At 47.5% G+C, this 14,425-nt stretch overlaps 1 protein-coding gene and 1 long non-coding RNA gene across 4 annotated transcripts; one reads left to right on the top strand and one right to left on the bottom strand.

The window, feature by feature from the left end:
* Positions 1–3,224: 3,224 nt before the first annotated feature.
* Positions 3,225–6,166, bottom strand: ISCA2 (iron-sulfur cluster assembly 2). 3 transcript variants are annotated; one of them, XM_034768973.1, is made up of 4 exons: positions 6,013–6,166; positions 4,949–5,120; positions 4,324–4,439; positions 3,225–4,095 (listed from the first exon to the last, which is right to left on the bottom strand). In XM_034768973.1, the coding sequence occupies exons 1-4, from the start codon at positions 6,072–6,074 to the stop codon at positions 3,921–3,923; spliced, it is 525 nt and encodes a 174-aa protein (XP_034624864.1). In that variant the 5' UTR covers positions 6,075–6,166; the 3' UTR covers positions 3,225–3,920. The 3 variants fall into 3 exon arrangements, with proteins under 3 accessions (XP_034624864.1, XP_034624865.1, XP_034624866.1); XM_034768974.1 differs by having other exon boundaries at positions 4,949–5,117; positions 6,013–6,095; XM_034768975.1 differs by lacking the exon at positions 6,013–6,166 and adding an exon at positions 5,605–5,796.
* Positions 6,091–13,888, top strand: LOC117876680. The gene is made up of 3 exons (XR_004645518.1): positions 6,091–6,216; positions 11,544–11,675; positions 13,807–13,888. It is a non-coding gene; the product is annotated as an uncharacterized LOC117876680 (long non-coding RNA).
* Positions 13,889–14,425: the final 537 nt, after the last annotated feature.

Here is a 14,425-nt window from a genome sequence, read left to right as displayed (position 1 = left end):
TCCTGGATATATTATGTTAACAAATGCAACATGGACAAAACTGAACTCCTGAACTAGCGTTTCCACTCTCACCATTCTCCATAACTGTGAACTGAATCATCTGACCTGTCCCCTGGGCCTGCAGCCCGGGTGTCACCTTTGCCCCAAAAATTCAGACAGTGTCCAAACCTTGCCACTTCTTGCTCCAGAGGCTCTAAGACCAAACCTTTTCTGTCTATACACCCAAGACTCACCCAGTCCATCCTCATCTCATTTCCATTAATGCAACTTCCTCCTATCTGGCTTTCCAGACACCCATATCATCCATTTCCTGTCCATTCACACAACAGTTGCTAGGCACATTTTCCTGGCCTGTCCTCATTGTGTCACCCTCAATCTTTAAAACCCCATCACCAGCTCCCCCTTTTTCACCAGATGGAGTTAAAACTTGATGCCATAACCCTGAAGGCACTTCACAACTCTCTCTCTCCCTTCCTACTTATCCACTTACACACTCAACCCTGCTCTTTCCATTATGCCACTGGTGCTCACTTCAGACCCCATCCCCTTCTCCAAGCAGCATTTGTACATTTTCTTCCACACCCCCACCACTCACCACCAATGCCACCTCACTCTCTATCCTGGTCCTTCCTCACATTGTGGCACCCAGCCCCTAACTGCTACAGTTTCATTCAGGCATTCTGACTGTAAGACCTGGCATACACATCTAAGACTCCAAAGTACTTAGCATACTACCTTCATAATATTATATGAATCAGTGTCATAACGGGTTCTTATTCTAATACAATACTTTAAACTAACCAGTGTACCACCCAATGACTGCTCACGTACCACAGTTTGAGAACCACCAGTTTAGTTATTTAGGTGATGGGCTCCACGGAAGTTCATTGGCCTGATATTTAGAGTGCTGGAGTCAATGGGAGCTGCAGGTCCTCAGCACTTCACAAAGTCAGGCCCCAAGTGCCCAACTTTCCTCTCTTCTCCTCTTTCCTCCTCTCCATCAGATCAAGAGCTGGGAAGTTCTTAAAGTGTGCTCTTTAAAAGCACTAATGCATTAGACCAAGTCAAATCTCTGGTGCATTTAGTCTTCTTTGCAGAAGGACAATGATTCCAGAGGGGACCTGATTCTCCATTTCCATATGGCCTTTTTGCAACAAACCATTGGTGCAAAGCCAACAGATTTGGCCAGCACGGGGAATTTCTCTTTGGTGGGTTAAAGCTATGGTAAAAGCTCTATGTCCCTCTGCCTTGCAGCTTCCAGCACAGACTGTGGCTGAATCATCTCTGAACTCCAGAACAGCTTCGATGCGCCACAGACAACCAGACTGTTCTAACTTACACTGGGAGCTGAACTGGTCCCCAGTCATCCCTGGAACTGGGAAGCTGCAAAGCCACTTTTGCCCCTTTCCTGGGACCTGAGACAAGTACAGCTCAGCCAGAACCAAAATTCAAGCCCAAAGTCTCTGTATGCTGTTGTTCAACAATACTACTCCCAAAGAGTAAGGGGGCCATCTAGCGAAGTTACTGAGATATTGCCAACATTACAGGTGGAAAAAGCTGCATATGTGGGTTTTCCCTAGGATTGTGCAGAAGTGACTACAGGTGGTACTTAAAGTGTTCTTTAAGTTGCTCACGAGGCAGTTTCTGCAACAGGGAAAAGCAGTCTGCATATAGGGAGTGTTTTCTTAAGCGACAGCACTGAACAGAAAATGAGCAAAGACACACATTGTGAGGAGGACTGGAACAGAACAGGTACATTCAGTTTAAATTCCATACAACAAACTTATTGACAGAATGTTAAAGTTGTATGGTTAAAGGAACAACTTAAAATCAAGACCATTTAGAAAAAAGGTTAAGTAATGTCAGGCTCTACACTGTCTCAGAGCCCCCTGCCATTTTTGTCATCTTACAATCACTCATACCTATTTTTCCGTATAGGTTAAATGAGGCACAGAAAGGGAATTACCCAAGTTCAAATAGTACTAGAACCTGTTTCTTGGATCAGAGAACAATGCCTTCCAGCCACCTCTGTGGCTTAGTTACCCTATCTAAAAATCAGGGTTAATAATGCTCGTCATCTACACAAGGCTTTAGAGCTCACACTTTAAGTGCATAAGATTAGAAACACTTTGTCTGAGAGGCACTATGGTTTGGTAGTTAAAACATGGGTCTAGCACAGAGATAAACATGCTCTTCCCAGCTGTGTTGCAAGCTTAACCATAGGAGTTTAGGCAACTCTGTGCCTTCAGCGACCCCATCTACAAAATGTTAGCCCGACACTAAGGAAGGGCAAATAAGAGACCTAACGAAACAAGGCTTGTCAATTTCAGAAAATGATTAAAGCCAGTCAGGGAAGAGGTAGGAGCAGAACTCAGGACCTCCTGACTCCCAACCTTCTACACGTTCCCCTAAGCCAAAGTAGCAGCAGATCCAGATTCAAAATATTTGGGGTGGGGTGGGGGTGAAATCACAGCTGGTTAGGAGCAACCACGACAGAGATCAGTACACAAGTAACTCAGCAGTGCACACACGCCCAAACCCTTTTTAGATAAGCATTTAACACGCTTAATAAAAAAAAAACCTACTGCTTGGTATTCAATTTTCAAAGGATTAAAATCTGCCCAAATCGCAAACTGATTCCTTGGGATGCTCCCCATTCCATGGGAAACTGACACTTTTAAATCCCATGATTTGGCTGTGAGACTATTAAAGTAGGTTTGTTTGTAATAATGGGAAAAGCACACAAGTTCCCTATCCCTCCTGTCACCTGAAAATAGATGAACCATTTTGGCTCAAATTTACCAAACATTCACCTTCAGGCAGAGACTAAGCATGGAAAACTTCAGCTAAGAGGCGGGAGTTCCACAAAGTGATGAGTAATTGAAAATGAAGTTGCATTGGAAATTCCTAGGCCACCCTTCCTACAGCACAGTTGTGTCTGGGCACTGCCCTACAAAGGGAATGAGAGGTTTGTTTCTCTCCTAAAAACAGAAACAATGCTGAAGAGAGATTAGATTATGAAGCAAAATTAGGAAAATACTTTAGATTATTAAATCAAAGTGATGTGCAGGACAGGGTACAAGGTCTCCTAGATGTGACCACAGGTTCTCCAACCACCATGCAACTTATACCCTGCCGGCAAAAGTAGAGAGAGTTTGAAAAGCCATTTGCTGATTCGTACCATTTTTTAAATTGAGTCAGAAGGGAAACAAACCAAATTGCCCTTTTTTTTTTTTTTTTTTAAGCCCCAACCCTAAAGCTTTAATCTTCCCCCCTACATCCACCTCTCTGCTTCACCTATATGCACCAGGTAGAGCAGTCTTCCCTCAGCTGCTGGCTGCTCCCTGTAGGCAGGTAGGTCGTCAAGAATAAGGAGATTAGTAGAACAAACTGGGAAAACCCACAGCCAGCTGGAAAGGGCAGGCACCGCAGGAGTCCCACAGTCAATTTAAGGGCAAGGGGGAAATAGCTATCTCCCTAGAGATGCATTCTAACCACACTTTGAAAAGCATGAAAAATATGAACAAACAATGGAAATTGAGTTTGTTTGTTTTTTAAAAATCAACAATGTCAAATACACATGTACAGGCAGCTCCTGAAAGGCAGTTCCATGTGCTGGGTGGTTCAGGGAGATCGGGGGGCTCATTATATTCAGCAGTTCCTGGAGCTTCATAGAGGACAGAAGATGCTTTTGTGTGGGATTTAAAGCCTATTTCAAATCCTTGGAGGGAGAGCCCTATAGGTCTTGGCTGCAGACTCAGTTCAGACAGGCAAATGGGGATATTTGCAGTAACTGTAGCAGATTGAGGAGGAGGATTGGGGAAGCTGAGGAAATAGCAAAATGAGAAACCCTTGGAGACGATGCTGAGGACTGTCTCTGGCTCAATGTCCACCCAAGCAACACCCGAGGAGGAGTCCACTCAGAGTCTGACAGAGAAGGATGTTCCACACGAGCAGCCCTGCTCGGCCTGTGGATTGCTCACCACCTGGAATGAGTTGCGGATCAGCTCCTGGCTGAAATCCACCATTGCACCTTTCACAAAGGCCAGGCTGTCCACGTCCACAACAACACGAGCACCACCTTGTTCAAACACCCTAGGAAAGAAGAATATGTGGCTTGTTATAATCCTGCAGACATAAAAGGGAAAAGCACACTTCCAGAGTATAAAGGAATACAATGTGATCACTTCCCTCCCCTTACTGTGCTGTGATCACCCACCTCCTCCCTTCAACATACATTATCACACATACCCTTCTCACCACCTTAGTCCACAGAAGTCTCCCCCCATCATACACCCACACCCCTTTATCCTCTGTCCTTGCCTGTCATCAGGATTGATAACTGTGTCCAAGGAAAACTTGTATTGGAATCCAGAGCAGCCACCTCCCTCCACCTGCAGCCTGAGAAACTCAGACCCTTCTATAATCTCTTGCAGCCTCTGCAAAGCAGAAAGGGAGGAGCATTAAAAGATCTGCAATATTCACATGCAAGCAGACAGCATCTACTTCCAATCCCATATCAAGCCTGCAAGATACCTCAACGGGATAAGGGCCAGAATCAGAGCAATATGGAAGGGGCACCTGTATGACCTTGGGGAGGTAACTCATAAGCAGCCAGGTCTGCAGCATACCCCTGTCCACCACAGCCATGTGTGGGGAAGACCTCATGCAGCTCATCTGAGAGATGAGGGGGAAATCACTGATTTCCCAAGACTCAGCTATCATGAAGTCTGCAGTTGCTTCAAAGGGGTGTCTGAAAGAGGAGGGAGGGTCATCAGTGAACCGCACAGATTATTATAAAATCCTCTGGGAACCTTTAGGTCAAGTAGCTACAAGTAGCATGATGTTACAGGCACTTCAATAGTAGGGAATGCCAGGCACTGCAACAATCTTCTCAATGACACGCAGACACAACAACACACCATGAGTGCTTTCTAGAGAATTGTACCTTCACACAGCTGTTGGTGAGGTAGATCTGTCCCTCGCTAGAGTCAGATACTGGTTGCCCTGGCTTAGAAGAGGATGATGCCCACTGCACCCAGATGCTTGGTACATAGGCTCCATTCTGAGAAGAACAGGGTGGTGTTCTCACTAGGCGCAGCAAAGTAGGAGAAAGGCTGCTGTGAAAAGATGGGGATGGAAATAGTCAGCAAGGCAGGTGAAAAGCACAAAGGTTACTAGAGCAGAGCTCCAGAAAGGAGATTTTTAAGAAAGCAGGTGTGTGGGGGGTGGAGGGGAATTCTCAGTGAAAGGGTAGAAACAACCTAAGATGGATGGGGAGTGGCAAGGAAGAGGAGAAAAGCCTAATCTACACTGCTTTAATATACATATAGCTAGTGACAGCACAGAGAGATTATAGAATCAGGCTGGTTCACAGCAATGATCAGATTAGTCTGGTATCGGGAATATGACAGCAGCCACTACCAGATGCTTTGGAGGCAGGAGCAAAGAACACCCGAGCCCACCGTGCTGGGCGACCTTGCGCTCAGAGGGAGTCCCTGGGGAGATGGCTTGTGCCCTGAACCTGGAGTGTCCGTGTCCATCACCTGTCTGACACCCTGTCTATTACAGGTACCTTAGCTACAGGCGAGAATATTTTGCTACCTGCTGCCAACTCTTGGCCCGGCACCGGGCACTAGCGAGTCCCTGGAGCACCTGCGCATTATTCTAAAGCGGTTTCCTCTGGCAGGGTCACACTGCGCGGCAGAGCTAACCGCGCCCTCGGCCCGAGGTGGTCCGTGCCCTCTCCAGGGGCGCCACCCGCCAGGGAACGGCCGGGTCAGGCGCCGCAGCGGGGCTTGGCGCAGCCGCACGCTCGCTGCACGGCAGGGGCCGGGTTCTCGGGGCGAGGCTCCAGGACAGGGAGCTGCAGGCGCTCAACAGGCGGGCGGCGCGGGGATGGCGATGCCGCCCCTAGCGTGCGGCGCCCCCCACACGCGCCAGGGACGGAGCTGAGACCCCGGGCTACTGTCCAGGCTCCACCCGAGCCCGGCGAAAGAGCCGCAGCGATACCTGCACCGACCGCCGGGACGCAACCTCCTCAGACAGCTCAGCAACACCCCCAGCGCCGCCATCTTGCACCAGTGGCTCTTAGAGTGCCCCGCCCACCTGCCACGCTGCTATTGGCGCAGAGCCCGTGGAGCCCCGCCTCTTCCTGCGGCCGGATGACGTGAGGCCTGCCATGACAGCTACCGAGGCGGAAATGCCAGGGAGGAGGTGCGCGGGCGCGTGCTTGGTAGCAAAGCGGTTTAGGAACCTAGCGTCTTGAGTTTGGTTCCTAAGCAACAGACTGGCTGGTGGGGTTGGCTCACCCTGGCCAGAGCCTCCCCGGCTCCAGTTTCCCACTTTGCCTGGCTGTCTGGGGTCCGCTGACCCCCAGACAACTAGGGTTGCCACCTTTCTAATTACACAAAACCCAACACCTTAGCTCCGCCCCTTCCCTGAGCCCCCCCCTTGCGCCGAGCCCCCCCACTGCTCACTACATTCCCCCTCCCTCACTTATTTTCACTGGGCTGGGGCAGGAGGTTGGGTTGCAGAAAAGTAGCTTGCGGGCTGTGGGATGGAGCCAGAAATGAGGGGTTCAGAGTGTGGGAGGGGGCTCCGGACTGGAACAGAGTGTTGGGGTGGAGGAGGGGTGAGTGCTCCATCTGGGCTCTCGGGTGGGGCTGGGGATGAGGGGTTTGGGGTGCAGGAAGACGCTCCAGGCTGTGGGGGTGGGGCAGAGGGGATCAGGCTATGGGAGGGGGAACTGGGCTGGGGCAGGGGGGTGGGGCAGGGCGAGGGCTCTGTCTGGGGGTACAGGCTCTGGGGTGGGGCTGGGGATGAGGGGTTTAGGGTGCAGTAAGAGGTGCCAGGTTTGGGGGGGGGCTCAGATTTGGGGTTGGGGCACAGGCTTACTTTGGGCGGCTCCCAGTCAGCAGCGCAGCAGGGGGGGTTAAGGAAAGCTTCCTGCCTGTCCCGACTCTGCGCTGCGCCTGGAAGCAGACAGCAGGTCCAGCTCCTAGGCGAAAGCATGGCAGACAGCTCTGCGCGCTGCTCTTGCCCCGAAGCACCACCCCGTAGCTCCCACGGCCAATGGGAGTGCAGAGCCAGTGCTTGGGGCAGGAGCAGCACCCGGAGCCCTGAGGCCCCCCTGCCTAGGAGCCGGACCTTCTGGCTGCTTCTGGGGTGCAGCGCAGAGCCAGGATAGAGAGGGACTAGCTTGCCTTAGCTCCGGTCAGCAGTGCTGACTGGAGCTGCCAGGATCCCTTTTCGACCGGGTATTCTGGTCAAAAACCGGACACCTAGTCACCCTACAAGCAACAGCCCCAGAACCAATGTTGCGGCCGGGGCAGCCCTGGTTATTGGCTGGGCTCAGAGGGAAAGTCACTGACTCCTTCCCCCAGTGTAGGGCCCTTGACTCTGATCGTACCCCCTTCCCCACCGAGTCCTGCGGCTGGTCAGGACCATTTGGCCCTTCCTTCTCCTGCACATGGCGCTGGCCTGGGCCCTGTCTCAGAGACGCATCCCCCCTCCCCGGTTAAATCCTCTGTCCCATTTGTCCAGGTGCTGCTTCAGCGTCAGAGTTCTTGGGCCTGGCCTGCAGAGTCATCAGAGGCCATGGCCCTTCTGGTGGGAAGTGCGCTATGCCAGCAGGGGAGTCAGCCAGTACTGATGGCCCTTGAACTGCTTTCATTATCAATCCTCTCCCAGGTGTCCCGCCCCGGCACCCACAGGACAGCAGCCACAACACAGCACTGCACAGACTGGGTGTTTTAATCCAACACGAGGGTTAAGATCCAAAGTGAGGGTCACAAACCAAAATGGAGCTCACAATTGGACGCAGCCAATCCCCAATCTCACACACACAGGCCTACTCCTCTCCCACTGATTTAAAAGGAGCTAATCACAGGCATGAAGTTGAGCACATGGATAACTAATTGAAAGATGGAGGTCTACAGTTGCCTAATGCTGTGTTGTGCCCTACAAGGGTTGTTCCAGTTGGCCAAGCAGTAAACCTGGCTTCTAGGATGAGAGAGGGCCTTTGGAGAAACAGTAACATCTGCTCTTGGTTTATTTATACCATCTCAAACCTGGTGATCTAGACCTGTCTATGCAATTTACCTTTTTTGTCCTTGGATTAACTATAATAATTACTATGGAATTATTAAAGTATCACATACAAGCTCACAGGAAATCAGGATGCTAATCTAGTTATTTGCAGCATATTTATGAATCCCCAAACCAGGGATAATGTAAAAATTAAATAAAAGTGGTTTTTTTTACTTCTGTTGCTATTATTTAATCAACATCTCTAAAGGCAGACTCTTGGAGGAGTAGCACCAATGTTTTCTTTTCCCTGGGGGTGCTGCACCCCTGCTCCACCCAGAGGCCCTACCCCTACTCCACCCCTTCCCCCAAGGCTCCACCTACACTTTGCCTCTTCCTGTCCCCAATCCACCCCTGCCCTCCACTTTCCACCCTCCCCCAAGCCACTCTCCAAGTTGCCCAACAGCTGTTTGACAATGTCCTCAATCAGCTGTTTGACAGCACTCCCAATTAGCTGATTATGGTGCTCCCAAACAGCTGATCGGGGGTGCTGCAGAACAGCTGTGGCTGGTGGGCACTGAGCATCCATTATTTCCCATGCCCCATGGGTGCTCCAACTTTAGAGTAGCCACAGAGTTGGTACCTACAAAAACAACAAGGAGTCTGGTGGCACCTTAAAGACTAACAGATTTATTTGGGCATAAGCTTTCGTGGGTAAAAACCTATGAGCAGATAGATTGCTTCTGTGGACTGCAGCCAGAGATGGGGTTGGGAATCCTGTCTTCCCTTTAACCACTGTACCACTTTCAGTTCTCTCTTGCTGACAGTGTGTATTGGATTCACCTCTGTGTACTGGATTACCCTGCTGCATGATAGCATGTCACATATGTAGGTGTTTGGCAAACTTCATTTCTGCAGGACATGGGGCCTGATTGCTGATATAGAGGAAACTGTGAAACTGATTCACAGAGGGAATAAAAACAGGAAAAAAATCCAATCTCTTTTAGTGTTGGTGTTTTTAGTAACAGTAGTGGTAAAAAATGTGACAACATGACTTCTCTTTCTAGATGTTGCCCAGATTGTAGATCCCCTTGCAAACAGAGGGTAAGGCCTAGAGAGAAGCAAGGGTGAGCCAGCTGGGCTCATTTTCAACTAATTTCATTAATACTTTATTAGCTAGACAAGCTAAACAGATGTCATTTGAGTGTGAACATAGTACTAGCATGGATTCCAGCACATGTTGGCATGCCTGGCCGTGAAATGGTAGAGAAGGAAGCAAAAAATGCTTTAAAAATGCAGCAATTGCTATAAAGAGTCCTTTGAGTAAGAAGGAATTTAAAAATTTAGTTAAAAGGGATTTTAAAAGGCATGCCAAGAATTGTGGCCCAAGGAGAAAAGAGGAAGATGATTCTATGACATATACCCCAAAATAGAGGATAATGTGCTACTGTACTCCAAAGGTATGTAAGGTGAAGTACTCAAAGTTAGTACATTAACTGGTCACTGTGGTTTGAATAATAATGTCTATTTATTGAATAGACATAAAGATGGGTTATGTAACATATGTAAGGTTAAATAAACAGTTGATCACCTGATACGGGACTGCAGGGAGCGTTCCCCAGGAAAGAGGGCCTCTTTATGAAAAATGCAACAGAGGGTCCTGTGGCACCTTTGAGACTAACAGAAGTACTGGGAGCATAAGCTTTCGTGGGTAAGAACCTCACTTCTTCAGATGCAAGTAATGGAAATCTCCAGAGGCAGGTATAAATCAGTGTGGAGATAACAAGGTTAGTTTAATCATTTATGAAAAATGTATGTTTTCAAGAGACAGAATATACTGTGAGGGTTTAGTGAGAACCTCAGGAAAGTAGGGTAACATTAAAAAACCTCTACTGTGTGTTTTAAGGATATTGAGCAGCATAAGAGAGTGTAGTAGCATGAATGTACAAGGAATATGGGAAGTGGCAGTTATAGACTCAGTAGGTAAGTGTGCTTCACCATAAAACATAAGAAGGTGTTGTCAACGTATAAGAAATAGACCCCTCAGATATCTGCTAGAAGTAAGTCTGACCAGGGAAGGGTTCATGCTGTATTTGGGTCCCCTAGTTTATTAGTAGCCATTCCTAAGATAATCATTAAGCAGTGTACTGCTGTCTCTCTCATCTAGGGTCATGCACAGGATTTTCCCCTCATAGCTTTTATTTTAATTTTTATTTTTTAAGTCTTTTATGATTCCTGGTAATATCTCTTTTGTACACTCCCTTGTATTTCAGACACTGGAGCAGAGTGTGTCTCTGTCCCCTAAACTCATCTTTATCACCTTGATTGCTTGCTTAATTCTATTTTCTGGGTTTGGCCTGTGCTTTGTGTTTCCTTCCCTAGTCTGGTTGCTGGTTCCTTATTGGGTGAACATGTGCTTTAGCTCTGCTCAGTTTGCTGCTGTGAGGTAATCTGCTAGTATGAGCTGTGGGGAGATTTGTGGTAGTCTAGCTGTTTGAATTGGTTAATAAATCACCTTGAGCACACTTCAGTTTTGGGTGGGGTTTGCTCTAATGATTTGGAAGCTGGTGGTAATAAGGTGTAAGGAGTGAATAGCTATATAATGAGAGTCTCAAACAAACTTTCCTTGGGATTTGAGTTTTGATTGTCTAGTGCTTTGTGGTGGAGGGAGCATTTATTTGCTGTTCTGGTTGATGTAGCATGAGACCTTAACTGTTCTTTTCTGGATGGTGATTAGGATGAGGGAAGTCACCCAGTTCTGCTCTGTGGTGGACTGTTGCTGTGTACATAAAGCGTTTGTTTGTTGGACTGCAAATGTAAGGTTGCTATAGGGATGTTGTTTCACTAGGTGTAACTGGCTGTTAAACTAGAGTCCTGGATTTTACTCTCAATTGATTGGATTATACTACTGATCAGCTCTAGCAGTAGTCTTATTGATGGATCGTGTGTCTACCTAGTGACTTTCTCATTCCACAGGTCTCATTGTGTTTTTGTAAACAATCTTTTGTTCCTGTCTGTGTTTATGATGAGACCATGTGGGTATGCATAAACTAGGGGGTGTTCAATCTTCATGTGTGCATTACAACATTAGTCTGTTTGTGTTATCTTGGGGCTCTCTGAAATGTCTTTCTGAGTTGACCAGTAGGCCCTTCTGTTGCAGTAACTGTCAGAAGGCATGAATTATTTTTTGAAATCTTATTCTGCACTTGATGCCTTGATAACAATTCTATTTTGTACCATTTCTAAGATCCGGTACCAGATTAAACAAATCTTTTGTCTCAAAGCCTATGAAATAGAACAAGAGACCATGTGCCTTTATTATTATTACTATGTTTGAACATTTCTTGAAGTAAAGACATGGTTGGTGGATAGCTTGTCAAGGAGGAGTCCCATTTAACTCTCATGGAATATGTTGCTGAGGGTGACCTATTATCTTGCTTTATTGAGAATGCTACAGAATAGTTTGCGGATTATGCTATTTCAGTTGAGTAACTCTGCTCAAAACTCCTGTATAGGCAGGCTTTGCATCTGGAGCACAAAGACTGGAGATGGAGAGAAGGAAATGCTTTCTGAGGGCCCTGAGGAAAGAACTCAAGATACACAAATCAAAGCACTTTGCAAGCAGCTGGACCAAAAGAGATACTCAGGTGGGTTAAAGTCTCTGGACATGTGCTTTCAAAGGACAAACCACTCCCTAAGCATTTACTTGTAGTAGGCACTAAGGGATCTTTGTTTACTTGAGACTCTGTAGAGTGAACCACTTCTGAACCTTCCAGGAAAATTCCCCTGACAATCTAAAAGAAAAACATTGTTTCCTGGAGTGATAAAACTTTTGAGGGGAAAAATGGTGGCTGCTGGAGAGAGTCTTCCACAGTTGCACTAATTCTCTTGTAGTCTCTTCATATAGAGAATCTTGTCTGGAGGACAGATAGTCAGATGATCTGACTAAGCAGGGGCTTTACATTTGATCAATTTGAAGCTGAGTGGAGATAACTGTGATAGAGGCCTGAAAAGGCTGCCTCATCCCTGTCTCATGCCACATTCCTGCATCAAAGCATGTGAGTGTTGGTGTCTTTGATCTACAAATGTCAATGATCTAACAAGAGCCAATATGCTCTAATAAATTTGTTAGTCTCTAAGGTGCCACAAGTACTCCTGTTCTTTTTGCGGATACAGACTAACACGGCTGCTACTCTGAAACCTAACAAGAGCCAAGTATTTCCTACAGCACTGAATTAGTGCAGAGTGGCTTTAAATCTATTTTAGGGTGCCAGATTGAGTCAAACAGCCTTTTAAACATAATTAGAAAACAGTAGTGGTGGTGGTGGGTTTTTTTTTTTTTTTAAAGTCACCTGTTTCCAGTATCCATGGAGTAAATTTGGAGCCCATCATTTAGTGTTACTGGGGGATTATGAAGCAGAGTTGACTCATACTATAGCTGCTGCAGGTCAAAGAGTGCAACTGCCTTCTTGCTGAAATCCCTTTTACAAAGTCTGACTAATGAATGAGGCTACAGGTCAGCCTGCTGACATTGCTCACTCGCTGTTGCTTGAAGGAAGAACATTTCCACTTGCTTTTGTAGGAATTCCTTCTATTGCTCTAGCTGGGATCTGCCCACTTGGGCTGCTAATCATCTTTTGCATGTGAATGCCCTCATCAGCTGTTCCTGATTCCCCTCCACTCCCTTAGAAACTGAATTTACCAATAAAGAATTTAGGAATGGGTAGATTTCCAGTAGAGGCTTTGGAGAGAGGGCCTAGGAGGGGAAGCTACCGTATAACTGTCCTGGTTCTCTCTCTATGGTTCTGCTCCTACAAGACATGCTGTGCAGGTCACAGCTTCTCTCCCTCTCAAACCAGCTCTTTCCTTGTTGATCTTAGACTTTCTCTCCTCTAGGGTGCAACCTTGCTCACACCGTCACCTGATCTCATTCCTCCTGCACTCCACCCAAGCCACTCCCTTCCTGTTCTTTGCCTGCTTGTCTTCCACATAGGCTCAAATTGGATGTGAGAGATGGAAAAGGACTATCAATCACTTCTCCTTTGGACCCTCTCTCCAGTCCAGGGCAGTCTAGTTTAAATGTCCCGGGGGATGGGGTTACCACCACTTCTTATGGGAGACCACTCTGCAGCCTAATCCAGTTTGCTGTTGGGATATCCAGCCTGCATTTTTCTTTCCTTAATTTAATCTCATTAGTCCTATGGATCCATCACTGGATCATCTTCAGTAACTGCTCCAATTTTTCTGTTTACACTTTTTCAATATTACAATTGCATAGCTTCTTCTCTCCGTAGTCAGCATTTAACCAGGAGTGTTTATTCCCAAATACCAAACTAATTACCTCCTATTCAAGTTTGCTAAATACAGTTTAAAACAATGCATCCCAGTGAACAACGAAGGTTCTGTAACCTTACTCTGGCACCCAACACACCACTAGCCAGACAAAAAGGCAATCAGGTGCCTGCCCTGAAGAGTTTCCATTCCAAATGAGACTGCAGAGGGGATGGGGTAACATTAAAAGGGGTGCTACGGGAAGAGTAAAGGGTGTGGCAGTACAATAAGAAGCTGTACATAAGAATGCCATACGGGAAGCAGGTGTAGGTAGAAGGGGAAGGCACATGCCAATCTCTCTCCTCTCCCTGAGCGTGGGTGGAAGGGCCAGGAGCCTCTTCCCTGATGCAGGTGGAAAAGGATGGCTCCATGTGCACCCTATGTGGGGAAGAGAGATGGGAGGAGTTTGGGGCTCAGACTGAATCCCCTACCTTGTATCCCTGACAGTCACTGAGAAAAGCTCCAACATGGAGGAGACTGCGAGGGTGCCGCTTGCCAGCCCCATTATATGTGTGGCAGGAATGAATCCCACATGTGGCCTGATGCTGGTCAGTTACGGGAAGGGGGTGTCCCTGATCACCCGATTTAAACTGGCTTCCTGAGTGTGCTGGGCAGGGTGATTGTGTAGGGTACACAGGAACCATTTGAGGAGTCTTGGGGATTGGGTGGGCAGGGCTGTGGGTTCTATCCATAAACTAGACTAGCTTTGGCTCTGGGCAGCACGCTTTGGCCCTGGGTGGCATAGCTCAGGTTACAGGCCCCCCTGCCCAGGGCTGAAGCCTATGGGTTTGGGCTTTGGCCTTCTCGCCCAGGCCAGTGGGGCTCAGCAGGTTCAGATTTTGGTCCCCCCTCCTTCTGACAACAAAAATTACTACACGACCCCAGGAGGTCATGATGCAATGACGTTTGAGAATCCCTGAACTAGACTGAGCATGCAAAATTGCTGGCTGCTTTACACCCCAGCTGTTCCTTGCCACTTCTGCTCTGGGGTTAGATTTCAGTGAGAGATGGCTCCTGAGTCAGTGCTTTTCAGACATGTTAGTCACAAGCTCTGGCATATCTTCTA

The sequence above is a fragment of the Trachemys scripta genome, chromosome 4 (assembly GCF_013100865.1).
Source record: "Trachemys scripta elegans isolate TJP31775 chromosome 4, CAS_Tse_1.0, whole genome shotgun sequence".
Classification (NCBI taxonomy): domain Eukaryota; kingdom Metazoa; phylum Chordata; order Testudines; family Emydidae; genus Trachemys; species Trachemys scripta.
This window is presented reverse-complemented; position numbering and strand designations above follow the sequence as displayed.

Bases quoted from the DNA above. Each gene is read 5' to 3' on its own strand.
- ISCA2 (XM_034768973.1), bottom strand. From the start codon at position 6,074: ATGGCGGCGCTGGGGGTGTTGCTGAGCTGTCTGAGGAGGTTGCGTCCC. The intron at 5,121-6,012 runs GTATCGCTGCGG...ATCTTTTCACAG, and splicing joins CGTCCCGGCGGTCGGTGCAG to CAGCCTTTCTCCTACTTTGC. The intron at 4,440-4,948 runs GTACAATTCTCT...TCTGCTTTGCAG, and splicing joins TCACCAACAGCTGTGTGAAG to AGGCTGCAAGAGATTATAGA.